The sequence below is a fragment of the Tamandua tetradactyla genome, chromosome 4 (assembly GCF_023851605.1).
Source record: "Tamandua tetradactyla isolate mTamTet1 chromosome 4, mTamTet1.pri, whole genome shotgun sequence".
NCBI classification, from domain to species: domain Eukaryota; kingdom Metazoa; phylum Chordata; class Mammalia; order Pilosa; family Myrmecophagidae; genus Tamandua; species Tamandua tetradactyla.
Window position 1 is genome coordinate 20,217,215 of NC_135330.1, and position 13,267 is coordinate 20,230,481.

Genomic DNA, 13,267 nt, shown 5'->3' on the forward strand with positions numbered 1-13,267 from the left:
TATCTGGGTGGTAGTTGAAAAGATGTCTACTTTATTTAAAACATCAACAACAAAAAAGTAACAAAAACTAGAATTGCTGAGGCTGGCAAATTAGTGCACAACTGGAAACTGGCTCATTCTAGACCAATTTCAGGTGTAGAATATTGCTTTGAACCAGGCCTGGAGAAGCTTCTCAGAGTCAGATAAAGTCAAGAATTATTCTGGACTTCTGGAAATGAGCTGACTTCACAGTTCTCCAAAATTCAAATGATCCAATAGGTCATGCCAGACCCTGAGGACCTTTTCTTGTCCAAAGCTTTAGGAGCAGAAGAAAAGGTGAACTGATGCAAAGCCATCTGCAGCTTGGGTCCTGACATCCACCTGGCTCTGCAACCTGTGTGCACACATTCCTTTTCCCAGTAGAGGAACATCTTAGGGAAGGCTGTTTTCTGCATTTGGGGAATAGCCATAAACGCTAATATAAGGTAAGGGATGTTTGGCTGAAAAAGTTCTTTCATTAGAACCCATTTTAATTCAGTTCCAAAAACCAGCCCATGAGACTGGAGGTCAGGGCCTGGAAAGACTAATTCCAAAGCTTACTTCAGCCTGCCCTAGATTCTACATCCTCCACCCTTCCTCCTTTCACAATCTCATCAAAGCCATCTACTAGTTCTCTTCATGTTCTAGCCTCCCATAAAATCAAACTCTTGAAGGTTGGAAAGGGTGAGAAGCTGAAAGGCCCCTGTCTGGGAAGAATGGAACTAGCCTCCTCCCGTTCCCTAGGGTTCAAAACAGGGGGCATTCTTACCATGGACAATCGTGATCTCTCTGCCCCTGTAGAAATCTCCTAGGGTGACAGAAGAGCCCTGTTTTGAAGCTACCACTCGGACAGTCCTTCTGCTGTCTAAACAGTCCAAGTAAGGGTCCCATTCCAGGTTTCTCTTGCTGAGAGGCTGAGCCCGGGGAGAAGACATGCCCAAGGATTCCCCCATCCGATCCTGGCAGTAGGATTTGAACTTCCACTGCACAACTGCAGGCTGATGAGAGGATGTGGAAAAGTGGCAGCGAAGCACAGTGGGCTGAAAGAGCATGGCCACCTTCTTCTTTTCAGGTACTGTAACTTGAAGGCCTTCAGTCATGGCTGTAAAACAGAATCAACAGGTCCAAATAGGATCCGTAACTCTGATCTCACCTCATACCACATGGTCACTCATTTTCACCTCACCTCCCTAACTTGTTTCTTCCCCAGTTTTCTCCATCATAATTAATGGCATCAATATACATCTGGTTGCCTTGTCCAGAAACATGCCCTCACCCCCACCCCCATATCCAATCAGTCACTAAGTCATGTCAACTTGATTTCTTAACATTTTAAATATTTTTCCCTCCTCTTCAACCTCACTTCCATTGCTTTTGCTTAGGCCCTCCTCATTTCTTGCTTAAAATACTACAATCATCTCTTGTCTGGTCTCCCTGCCTGCAGTCTACCCATCCAGTACATTCTCATTGCTATAGTTAAGGTGATTTTTCTAAATTTGGCTATTGTGGCTCTTCTTAAAACCCTCTGCTCATCTTCCATGCCTTCAGGATAAATTCCAAATTTCTTGGCAAGGCCTCCTAGGTAATTCATCATTTAGCTCCTCTTGCTTCCCAGTCCTCAACTCTTGCAACATCTCATTTTGAACCCCAAGATCCAGAAGTATCAAACAACTAACCATTTCCCCAAATGGGTCATGCTGTTTCATACCATTTCCAGAATGCTTTTTCCTCGTTTCTTTCCCTAGGAAATTATTTTCTCTCTTTCAAAACCCATTTCAAAGGCTTCTTGTAAAGCCTTCTCTGACCAATCAGTCACTTCCTCTTTGTGCCATCAATATATCCAGCATTCTGCACTGGAAATTTACTACAGTAATTTGCAAGTATTTATTTTCATGTGAACAGCAAAACAAACAAACAAAATAAAACCTCTATCACACCTGCCAGGCAAGGGCTGTTTCTCATTTTTGCTGCCCTGGCTTGTGAAGTCATAGATACCCAAAAAATATTTGATAAATAATGACAGTGAAGCCAGCAGGCAAGACTTCAGGAGGAAGTGACTTCCCTTCCAGCTGGTGACTAAGCAAAGGGGAAGAGATGAAGGGGGATATCAGGCTTTGAGAAAAACAGAAATTTTCAGATCAAAAGCAGTAGACTAAGTTGAAAAGCAAAGCTTTGAAGGGTAATCAAAAAAGAACAAAAAAGGGCTAGAAAGTGGATGAGAAGTTTAAGTGGTGAAAGGAGCCAGTCTGAAGCTTGGTGCCCAAGAAAGAGAGGGAAATTTCAGTGAATGGAAGACCAGAGGAGTGTTTGAGAGGCAAAGGGTCTTTATGAACTCAATAGTAAGATCTAGAAATTCCAAGCAAAGAGGACACAACTTCCTCAGTGAATAGTAGAGTCAAAGAGTTTCTATCTTGATCTTAGGTTAGAAGCAGAAATAGATTCAGGATCAGAGACATAAAAAAATATAATCTGAATAGAAAGACATGATAAAGAGGTTTGAGCTGAATCCAGGAACCTGCCAACCAGCTTCAGGTAGGTTGAGGAAGACAGTTTCCCCCCTAGAACCACAGGGTCAACTTGGAACATGTAAGAAAGGGGCACTATTTTCTTGGAGTGTCTCCTTTTCTGTCTTAGTGCTAATGTTCACAATGATATCCTACAGAGCAAACTCACTCTCACAGCTCAAATATACACTTATTCATGAATTTGCCTCTTTACTAAAGTACCCTTGACAAGGGCAAGATACCATATTTGTGCTCAGATGTCTGATTTCCAGACCAGTGTCTCTTTTCAATGGGAGTCTTCCTGTGAAAAAATTAGGTTCCAGTTTCTGTTAGAAAGAAAAGGTTTCTGTGTTCTATGGAATTCGGAACTGAACAGAACAGTATCTGAGATTTATCAGCAGAAGGGTTTTGGACCTACCATACATTCAATAGGTTTCCATGGAATAAATGAAGGAATGGATAAGCTAATGAATGACTATTAATATGAGAATTTCTAGGACTTTGCAGAGAAAATCAATAAAATGAGTCATAGATAGTGTGGCACAGTAAAATATCTTTGGCATTAAATAGGTATTAAAAAGACAGGGCTTTGCCTCTCATTTGGTCATATACTAGTTGTGAGGCCTTAATGAAGTCTCAAATTCTCTGAGACTCATTTTCTTCATGTATAAACTGAGCATTGTAATCATTTCTGAGAGTGCTGTTACCAAATATTATTTTATTGGGTGCTTGCAGAGGACTTTATAGCAGAGCTCTGTGACTGGCAGAAAATAGACTCTCAAATGCCTAATCTCCCTCTCCTTTCTCTTTACCTCCCATTCTGAGGTTCCTAAATCTCACAGTCATTTAGCATCAACAAGTTTGATTACAGCCTGATTATACAGATCAGCTCCATTAAGGGGAAATAATTCCCATCTGGAAGCTCACTGAAGAATACCCAGCTCTCAGGTGCTACTGCTTCTGGACAGGCCGCTTCACCATCCCCAAGTGTTAACAGGGTTCATTCCATGTTCCCTGACTCACACAGCTGGTTTAGGAAAATAAGTATTTCCTTTACATTGTCTCCTTAAATTTTATTGCATTAAATTTTTAAATTAATTGTAATTCTTCTTCAAACACTTATTTGCATCCCTATTTTATGGGGTCCAAAAATGGGGCAGAGATGAAGTGACTTCAATTAGCAGTAGCTGAGGCTGGGTTATCACAGGCATTGTTTCCCGTACGATGCTGTGCCCATGACCATACCATCTTTCTGTTCTGCTACCTAGTCAGGCTCTGCTTGGATGAACCACATTTCTCAGCTATTCTAGGATAAATAAAACCAGCAAGGAAGGCAGATGCTATGCAGAAATGTTCTGGTTGTTTTGTTATTGCTTTTTCTTTTTGAGAGTTAAGAATAGTGTTTTGTTCATTAGGTTACTAAAACTTGCCTCCTTCCCTCCTTAACCTCTTATTCTCTGTTAATGAGATTAGCCAGTTGGGCAATTTATGGGACTTCTTTAACAATTATTAATAGAGGTTAGTCAATTCTCAGCATCTTCCGTGATATACATATAAACCCTTGTCCCCAGGATTAAGGAACACATTCTCAGAAACAGCACCTTTTTATAGCATGATAGTTAAAAGCACGGATTTTGGAGTAGGCCCTGAATTAGAATCCAAGCTTGGCCATTTCCTAGCTGCACAAACCCAGGCAGATTACTCAACTCTTCTGAGTTTCAATTTTCTCTGGTAAAACCAGGAGTAACTAGCTCATGGAGTTTTCTGAATGTTAAATGATACTTTATCCTAAATACTAAGGAGAGCATGTGGATTTATAGTACGCACTCAATAAATACAGCTGTTGCTGCTCTTGCTGCTGTGGCCAAGAACAGTGCATTGACTGTGTGAGCTAGGTGAGCACAGATCATAGTGTGTGAGACACTAAGTGTGAGTAAAGCAGAAGGGCACAGGAATGCTAGAATATGTAATCCGTAGTTCAAGAACAAACACATACGTGTCTCCTGGAAGTCAGAAACAGAGAGAAATCACGTGTGTGTGTGTATTTTGCACCTGCCTAGGCATACGTACATGTGCAGGTCTAATGGGAACCCCGGGGTTCTAAATTAGGATAGATCTGTGTAGATGGAGAGGATGAAACTAGGAATGCTAAAGGTTTGTTGGATCTTTGAAGACCACAAGAACAAAAAGTTAGAGATAAAGTTTAAGAATGCCAGTCCTGTTTCAGCTCCAAAGGCTTCACATTGTAGGATGAATGCCAACCCAATTGCTAAGCGTTATTAAGAACCTCATTCCTACCAGAGGGTGGGTCTAGAATTGCTCTTCTGGTCCTAACCCTGGATCCTGGGTGAGGTTTGGCCTACCTGTACATTGAGCTGCATCTCCTTCCCTCAATCTGTACAGAAGACTGTGTTCCAGTCTTGATGGCCTGAATTGTAGTTAGGCTGCCCCACTTGGACTGAAGCCTTGCTTTGACTCCAGTCTGCCTGCCTAGGGTCCCAACATCAGCCCCTTCTCCTCTGGGTTTGCTATTGTTTCCTATACCACTCAGCTGATCCAAATCTGAACCAGTGATACTGAGGTAACCGTGCAGCCTCTGTTGTCACCAGTTAGCTCATTTCCCTTTGGGACCCTTCCATTGGGTCCTTGGGAAAACCCTCTGTTTCCCTGTGGATATAACTACTGACTACAAGATTTCAGTTGTAAATGGAATTTTAGTTTACTTCCATTCCCTTAGTTGTTATTTCATGTTTTACAACACTGCTATAACCAGTACCAATCTATTTGCCCCAGCTGGTATTTGTCAGATCTTATAGTCCATTTGTTTAGCTTAGTCTCTGTACTTATCTTAACTGAATGATTTACAATCCTATTGTAAACTGTAACCTAATGCTTATCTCGGCTATTGTCAGTCTTCAGGCCGTGCTTACATACTTTCAATTAACCATAACCAATCAATCAATATCTGCCAATGTCACTATCTCCACATTCCTTTGTCTAAATCTTATAAAAACCCTGAAACCTTTTGACCCAGGGAGACACATCTGAACATGCTTTGCTCCAGTCTCCTTACAGGCAGTCATGCAATAAAACTCTTTCTCTCTTTGAAACCCTAGTGTCACAGAATTGATTCCTGTGTATTCTGGGCAGTGAGCCTCCATTTTCCAGGAACACTGCTACCCACGCAGTTTCCTAAAGTATTTCTCATTGGATCCATCTCCTATATCAGGCCTCTCAGAGACAGTAGTTAATTGGGGTGGGGACCAGGTTGTCAGTTTCCCATGGATACTGAGATTTGGCCTGGGAACACGCTCGCTTTGGCTCCCATTCCTAAAAGGTCCGAATGATGGCTAGGTTAGTGTCCTGAGCTTGGCCCCACTTACAGCTTTTTTGTTTTTCTAGTTCATCATTTTACAGATGCCAAAAACCTAGTACTTTTATGCCACAAGTACTTCTTATAGTCTGTATATGTCTATATAGGCTAATAGGAATATATAACTATAACTGAATGTTTGTTAAATAAATTAAAATTAAACAGACACTATGTGGTTGATCTGTGCATTTGATCTAAAAAATCTTATTCACTTCCATAGTTTCAGCTAGCAGTTAAGATTACAGCCCTTTTACTCCCTTGAGCATCATCTGCATACTTAACAGATACTTTAAGTTAAACATATCTAAACCTCATTCATTACTTCCTCTTAACCCACACCAAATCTTGCTTATAAATGGCCCATCCTCCATTCCCAGCTCTTTTGCCAGTATACCACTTATCCTATCACCCTAGATAGAAATCTTACTCACACTTGATTACCTCTGTCCTAACCACATTCAGTTGGCCACTCTAAATAGCTCTCAAATTTATCCCACTGTCATTTCTTTAAACCAGGTTTCTATTCTTCCTGCTAGCTCATCATTGTTAAGTATGTATTATGTGCCAGAGACTGTGCTAAGTACTTTTCATGTAGTATTTCAATTAGTTCTTTCAAAAACCCTATAACATAGGAATTATTATTATTATACCGATTTTATAGATGAAGAAACTAATTCTCAGAGAATGTTTGTAACCAGCTTAACATCTCAGCAAGTGCCAGTCAGATTTGAATCCAGACTGACAGACTCCAAAACTCTGACCCATCACTATGCAGAGGTTCTCATTTCCTCCTGGGTTTTAAAATAGCTTCCTAAGTGGTCTCCAGCCCAATCCACTCTCCATGTTCTTTCTAGAGTAATATTTTAAAAATATATCCAGTCATGCCAGTCCCCTGCTTTAAGGCATCCAGTGATGCTTCATTCCTTTCAGGATAAAATCCCAATTCCTTGATGAGGCATATAAGGCCTTCTCCATGATTTGGCTCCAACCACATTCTAGCCATACTGAAATATTTTCCATCTCCTGCCTATGAATATGTTGTTCTGTCCATTTGGGAAGGAGTTACTGGGAGCCAGACGGAATTACTGAGTGTGGGTTATGCACACACATGAAGGCATGTCCACACCAGCACAATGAGTAGGTGGGACTTTGAGTCCAGACACAAGTGACACCACAGGAGACCTGTGTTTCGAAGTTCTTATAAATAAAACTACAGACGTGCAGAAAGAATTTGTGCTTTATCCTACAAACTAAAGCAGATGTTCCAGAAACCTGGAGAGAGTCAGCTTATGGAAGAGAGCAAAGAACAGCAAAAGGAGTGAAGAAAGGAATTATACTGCATAGAACACATACGTAAAAATTAGAACTTGTACATAAAAAAAGGACTCCTGAATGAAAGAAGCGCTCCATGGGAGTATGCTACCTTTGCAGAGGAGGGAGTCATTGCTGATAGAACACAGAAACCATTCTTTCAGGTTTTATTGTACAGTTGATCCTCGGGAAACTGCCCTTGACTACCTAATGCAAATCCAGTCAAAAACATATTTGAAAATACTATGCTAAGTGCTGGGGAAGCATTTAAATGACCACTCCCTGATCTTGAGAAATTCAGTGTAAATTTTCATATCTAACTACAAAGTCCCTGAGGGCAGGGACCGGGATTTAGTTGGTCTTGAATCCCCAGTGTACAGCAAAGCCACAGAATATAAAGCCATAGGCACAGCTCAAAAAATGTTTGTGGAGTGAATGCATGGATGAATGAATGAACAGGGAGTCTGAGGGGCCTTCCTTAGTAGGCAGTACCCAGTGCAGAGAATCATTTTGGGCAATAAATTGGAAAGCTGCCTATAGGTGGTGTGGTGAGTGGCAGCTCAGAGCAGCTGTCCCCCCTCAGTTAGTCTTCAAGCCAGGAAAGAGGAGTTCCTGAAGAACTGCAAACAATGCTTCCCTGCATGTGGCAAAATCAGGTCCTGCCCCAATTCTCACGTAAAGAAAAGGATTCTATATATGACAAACTAAGTTTTTGCAAAAATAACAAAAGCAGTATCTAAAGCAATGCTGTTCTTATTTTAGCACTTTGGGTTTTTTTTTTCCAAAGCAATTCCTTTTCTCCACTAGCTGTATGCTATGCTTGCCAGCATCTCTGAGAGGCAGATCTGCAAGCACAGCCCCATTTTAGAGATTGCTAAAGGTCAGGGGAAATTATCATTATTAGAGACAGGCATCTTTTGAAATTTTGGATAGTGCTCACTTTTCCCTTAACTCTTTAAGTTCCAGAAGCAGGATTAGACCTTAGAATTGCTCAATTCCTAGCATATCTCAGCCTTCTGACTCCTAAGGTTTTACTTCTACTCACTATAAGAATATAAATCTTCTTTTTCCTGCCTTCAAGTTATAATGTAGCAGGCAGGCCCCTGGCAGCAAGCAGGCCCCCTGTTTACTCAGGCCACTTCCTCTTTGGAAAGTCTCCCAGGCCCCAAGGACGGTTGAAAGGGCACGTAGGCGAGATAAGAGGCCTCTGTAGGACCCCCTCCCCCATGAATGCTCATCTGCTCCTGTAAACTCAGCTTGGCAATCCTTCCGGGTCTGATCGTCGGTACACAGCCAATCGTTTCCCTTGAGCACCGCTAGCTACCATATGAGGAAAACCCTGTCCCAAACGCGCCATTCTGCCTATAAAATCCTGTGTCAGTCCCTGTTTCAGAGGCTACTAGGCTGAGCCCTATGGCCATAGACTAATAAAACCTACTTCCTGAAACTTCGGAGCCTCGATCCCGATCCCGGTTTGTTCTCTTTCCGTGTAAAGTTCCTGGTTTCGCGTTACAAGTGGTTTACGAAATTAATTTTGTGTCTTCACATTTAAACGTGTTTTCCAAATTTTCTAAGCTACTTTTTAGGAACAACTGATAGGCAGAATTTCTGCGCATAGGAGATGAATATGGGGTGTCCAAACATTTCCTCTGGGTTTGGTCCATACTCCAGGAAAGAAAAGAAAGTTTGTCCATCCATTAGTGGCACTGTCAAGATAGATGGAAAACATTTTGGGAAATGCTGAACGACAAGTTTGAGGTTTAAAGCCAAAGAGAATGTGGTTTGAATTTTTTTTTTCAGAAATAGGAGCAACTCATTTTCTTGATATAATTGAGTTAAAAGTGAAATTAAAAGGCTTTACTAAGAATAATAGAGATTCCCTTCATATCAGCTTTTTTTCTGAACCTGGTTTTCTAGCCTTCTCATTGACTCTAAGACTTAATCAATTTCCTTCCAATAACTTCCTTTCCTAATTAAACTGGCCAGAATCAGTTTCTCTTTTCTGCCACCATGAAACTTGATTGCTTGATCCACTTTAGGATTAGAACAGATTTTGAGACTTAACAACATTATAGCACTTTTGTATGTTTTTCCTCAAGAGTACCAAAATGTACCAGTATGTCCTCCTTTTCCATGGGGCTATGGTAAATCTCAGTTCTGACCTTTCCCACGTGGGCTTTACTCATGGCCTAGTTATTATTTTCTACCAATAAATAACTCCAGTGCTTGTGCATACAGACCTTGACATTCATTAAATATATGTTCTATGTGTCCAACTAAGTCATGCTTTCCCATTCTCTGTTACCACCGTACAGATAAAAGCCAGAAGCCTATCTTCTTTCTGTCTGATTTGCCTAGTCTTCCAGAGATCTGAAACGAGCCCATGGGTGATGTCTAGCAGGCTCACATGCTATTCCAGTATGACCATAGCAGTATTAAAAGAGGTCAGCATCTACCCTGCAGGGCAGAGGTACTTTGTAAAATGTTCCAGTTCAGGTGGTTCAGACTTCTGGGATGGACCAGCTATTTCAGACAGAGAAAATTTCTATAAAAAGGCTCTCATCAACCTTATCAACTTGTTATTTGTATTTCCAGTCTAGATTTCTCCTCTGAGCAACATTTCCCAAAATGTTTTCCCTCTACCTTGACAGTGCCACTAATGGATGGACAAACTTTCTTTTCTTTCCTGGAGTATGAACCAAACCTAGAGGAAATGTATGGACACCCCGTATTCATCTCCTATGCTCAGAAGTTCTGCCTATCAGTTGTTCCTAAAAAGTAGCTTAGAAAATTTGGAAAACATGTTTAAATGTGAAGACACAAAATGAATTTCGTAAAGCACTTATTGTAATGTGAAACCAGGAACTTTATGCGGAAAGAGAACAAACCGGGATCGAGATTCCGAAGTTTCAGGAAGTAGATTTTATTAGTCTATGGCCACAGGGCTCAGCCTAGTAGCCTCTGAAAGCCTGAGCTCCGAACAGGGACTGACACAGGATTTTATAGGCAGAATGGTGCATTTGGGACGGGGTTCTGTGGGACAGACACAAACATACAACTTCATTCTCCATTTAGAAGTTCCACAACACCTCAAACTCATCACTCTGTAGATGGAGACCCTGCCTGTACCCTTTCTTTTAGTAAGAGAACCTCCCAGGTTTTAATTTGGCCAGCTAAGCCAACCAAGTACTACAGTCCCTAGTTTTATTACAGCTATTCATGGCCATGTGAGTAAGTTCAGGGCAGTGGGATATGAGACGAGATGTGCACAAACTTCTGGAGCATCTCTTTAAAGATAAGCTGCTATCCCTGACCTCTGCTTTCCTTGCTCCTATGTCTGGAGCAGTCTTTGGAGCCACATGCTGGGAATAGCAGTTTCCCCTGTAAGATCTGTTACCATTGGCCTGGTACAGGAGAGAGAGATAAACTATTTTGTTTCAGTTACTATATTTGGTGGTCTCTCTAAACAGCTTAGACTATACTTTATCTAATATAATGCCCAAAATGGAACCTTTATCTGTCTCCATATATATTTCTCTCCTTCTGTATTAATTTGTGTCCATAAATGACTTCTTCATCACTCTCAAGCCAGAAAACTGGAGGCATCTTTGGTATGCTTCTCCCTTCAATGTCCACACCCATTCAAGCCAGTCTTACCTCATCTTTTTCTGGTCACTTTATCTACTTCTCTCCTCCCTACTACTCCTTGTGAGCTTAGACTCTTATCATATCTTATCTCTCTTTTTGTAAGGATCCCCTTGCTAGTTGCTGTTGCAAGTCTTGCCCATGTCTAATTCATTCTCAGTGAGGACCAAATGATATTTCTAAAATGCACATCTGGTCATGCCACTCCCTTGCTCTAACACATTAAAGATTCCCTCTAGAATTCAGGAGCACAAAGGTCCCTTTCAGACTGAGCCAACTCCCTCCTTCCTCCTGCATCACTAAATGTTCCAACCATACTAAAGTATTTGTAGTTTCAAGAAAACATCACGTCCTCCTTTGACTCCTGGCCTTTGCACATGCTGTTCCCTCTACAAATTTCCCTTTCCCAAAGCCACTCTTTCCCTGATAACTCCTTCTTATCCTTTAGGTCTTGGCTCGGCTTCTAGAAACTTCTTCCTGCTTTTACAGAAGTTTTAACACCCCAGGAAATCACTTCACCTTGCCTGAGAATTTCCTATTTGGTCATTTATCTCCTCCATTAATAACAAGTTCTTTTCTTCAGGGTCCTAAAGGCTCTACTACACAATAAATACTCAATACATTTGTTGAATGATTTTACCCAGGTGATAGATTGTATTATTTTTTCCCAATTATTTGTTTCCTCCCATCCTTGAATTGTTCCCTGTAGATAAAGTATACTTCCCATTCCATTGACTGTGAACTTGACCACATGACTTGCTTTGGCCAACAGAAAGAGAGCAGATGTGCCATAAGCCATATCCAGGCAGAAGCTTGAAAAGAACTTGTGAGGTTTCTCTCTGTGTGACCCTTCCCTTGAGCATCTCCTGTCCACAATGAGAACAATATGCCATGCCCCAGATAGTGGCTACTCCTTCAGCCTGGATCCTCGAATAAGAAGACATTTGGAACTGAGTCAAGTTTGCCAATCTCAGCCAATCCACAGATGACCTGCAGCTGACTGCAGCCTTCATATAATATGAGCAAGAATTAAATGTTTGTTGTTCTGCCCTACTGAGACTTGCAGGCTTTTTATTGATGCGCCAAAATGCTAATATACCTAGTTTGGCTGGGATGGGGTCATAGATAGAAGAGGAGGTTCATAGCAGGTATTAAGGGTCTACTATGTGCCACATATTGTGCTAGGAGTTTTACATAATTTCATTTTAATGATCATAATAACCATATAATGTAGTTAAGCATCACATTCTAAAGCCCTCCCTCCCCCGCAACTCCCCCCCCCCCCCCGCCGAAATAAGGTTAAAAGAGGTTAAGGGGGCTTTTAAATCCAGGTCAGTGTGAGCCTATCCCCACCCTATGCACCTGTAAGGCTGCCTCTTGATAAGCCACGGACATGGAAGGAGTAGCGATGCAGGATCCCAGCTGAATGCGAAGGTCCTATTCCTAACTCAGAACAGTATTTCCTGCAGAGCTCCAGATGCTGAAGCAGAACAGAAGAAGCAACATGTTCCTTTAAGTTCATCCTTCTGTCTTGGCCCATAAAGAACCTAAGGCATCCCAAATTACTTCTTTATATTTTCAGAGAGCGAAAAGAGCGCAGTATCTGCCTTATCACTGCGTACTGCTATGGCTTGCAAGCAAACACCTTACTCACTCCGTTCCATGTATCTCAGAATTTAATTATAAATATTAATAGCCATTCTTTCTTGCTTTTCCCCTGCAATATTTCCCTGAATTCTACGAACTCTGAGCCTTAATACCTAATATGTGGAACAGACATCATGTATGTTCATCTAAAGTTCAAGTATGATCCTCTGTGACTGAAAAAGAATGTTTTCCTTGGATTCGGGCACTTGATACAACCAAGGTATATTAAATCAGTGACACTGTTTAATATGCAACCAAGGTATATTAAATCAGTGACAGTGATTTTTTTTGATCAATAAGATACAATGGACTTTGACAAGTCACTTAATCTCTCTGAGCCTTGGTCTTCTTATGCATGGGTACATAATGTCAGCCCTGCTTTACAAAACAACAACAACAAAAATAAGAACAACCACAACTACATCATACCTTTCTTCATATTCCTGATTGAGGAAAAGGAAACATAGGAGCTAAAACAGTCGGAAGGAGTGAAGTGGGTGAATTCTGAAGCAAAGTTGAGACTGGAAAGGACATTCTAAGAGCCTTCTTGGCTAGGGCAGAACTCATGCCATGTGACTGCCTCTCTTTACCAGTCCTCAATTTGAACACGATTAATCACTCAGAGTAGACCCTACCCTGTTCATCATGCTCTGGATATTACTCCATTTGTTCCTCTGAAAATTCTAAGAGCCTAGCTGGTGTTTTTCGTTTCAATCACAAATGCTGTTGGAAAGACTGAAGATAACTGGGGCTACCTGATGGCTCTTCA

At 41.3% G+C, this 13,267-nt stretch overlaps 1 protein-coding gene across 11 annotated transcripts in view; it reads right to left on the bottom strand.

The window, feature by feature from the left end:
* The window catches only part of ILDR2 (immunoglobulin like domain containing receptor 2), an 81,389-nt gene that overhangs the window by 44,561 nt on the left and 23,561 nt on the right, over positions 1–13,267 (bottom strand). For 10 of the 11 annotated variants that reach the window (XM_077156843.1, XM_077156849.1, XM_077156845.1 and 7 more), the window contains exon 2: positions 788–1,120. In XM_077156843.1, coding sequence (XP_077012958.1) covers positions 788–1,118 — 331 coding nt within the window. In that variant the 5' untranslated portion in view covers positions 1,119–1,120. Of the gene's footprint in view, positions 1–787; positions 1,121–12,213; positions 12,332–13,267 lie in introns of all 11 variants that reach the window. The other variant, XM_077156842.1, reaches the window with a different exon arrangement.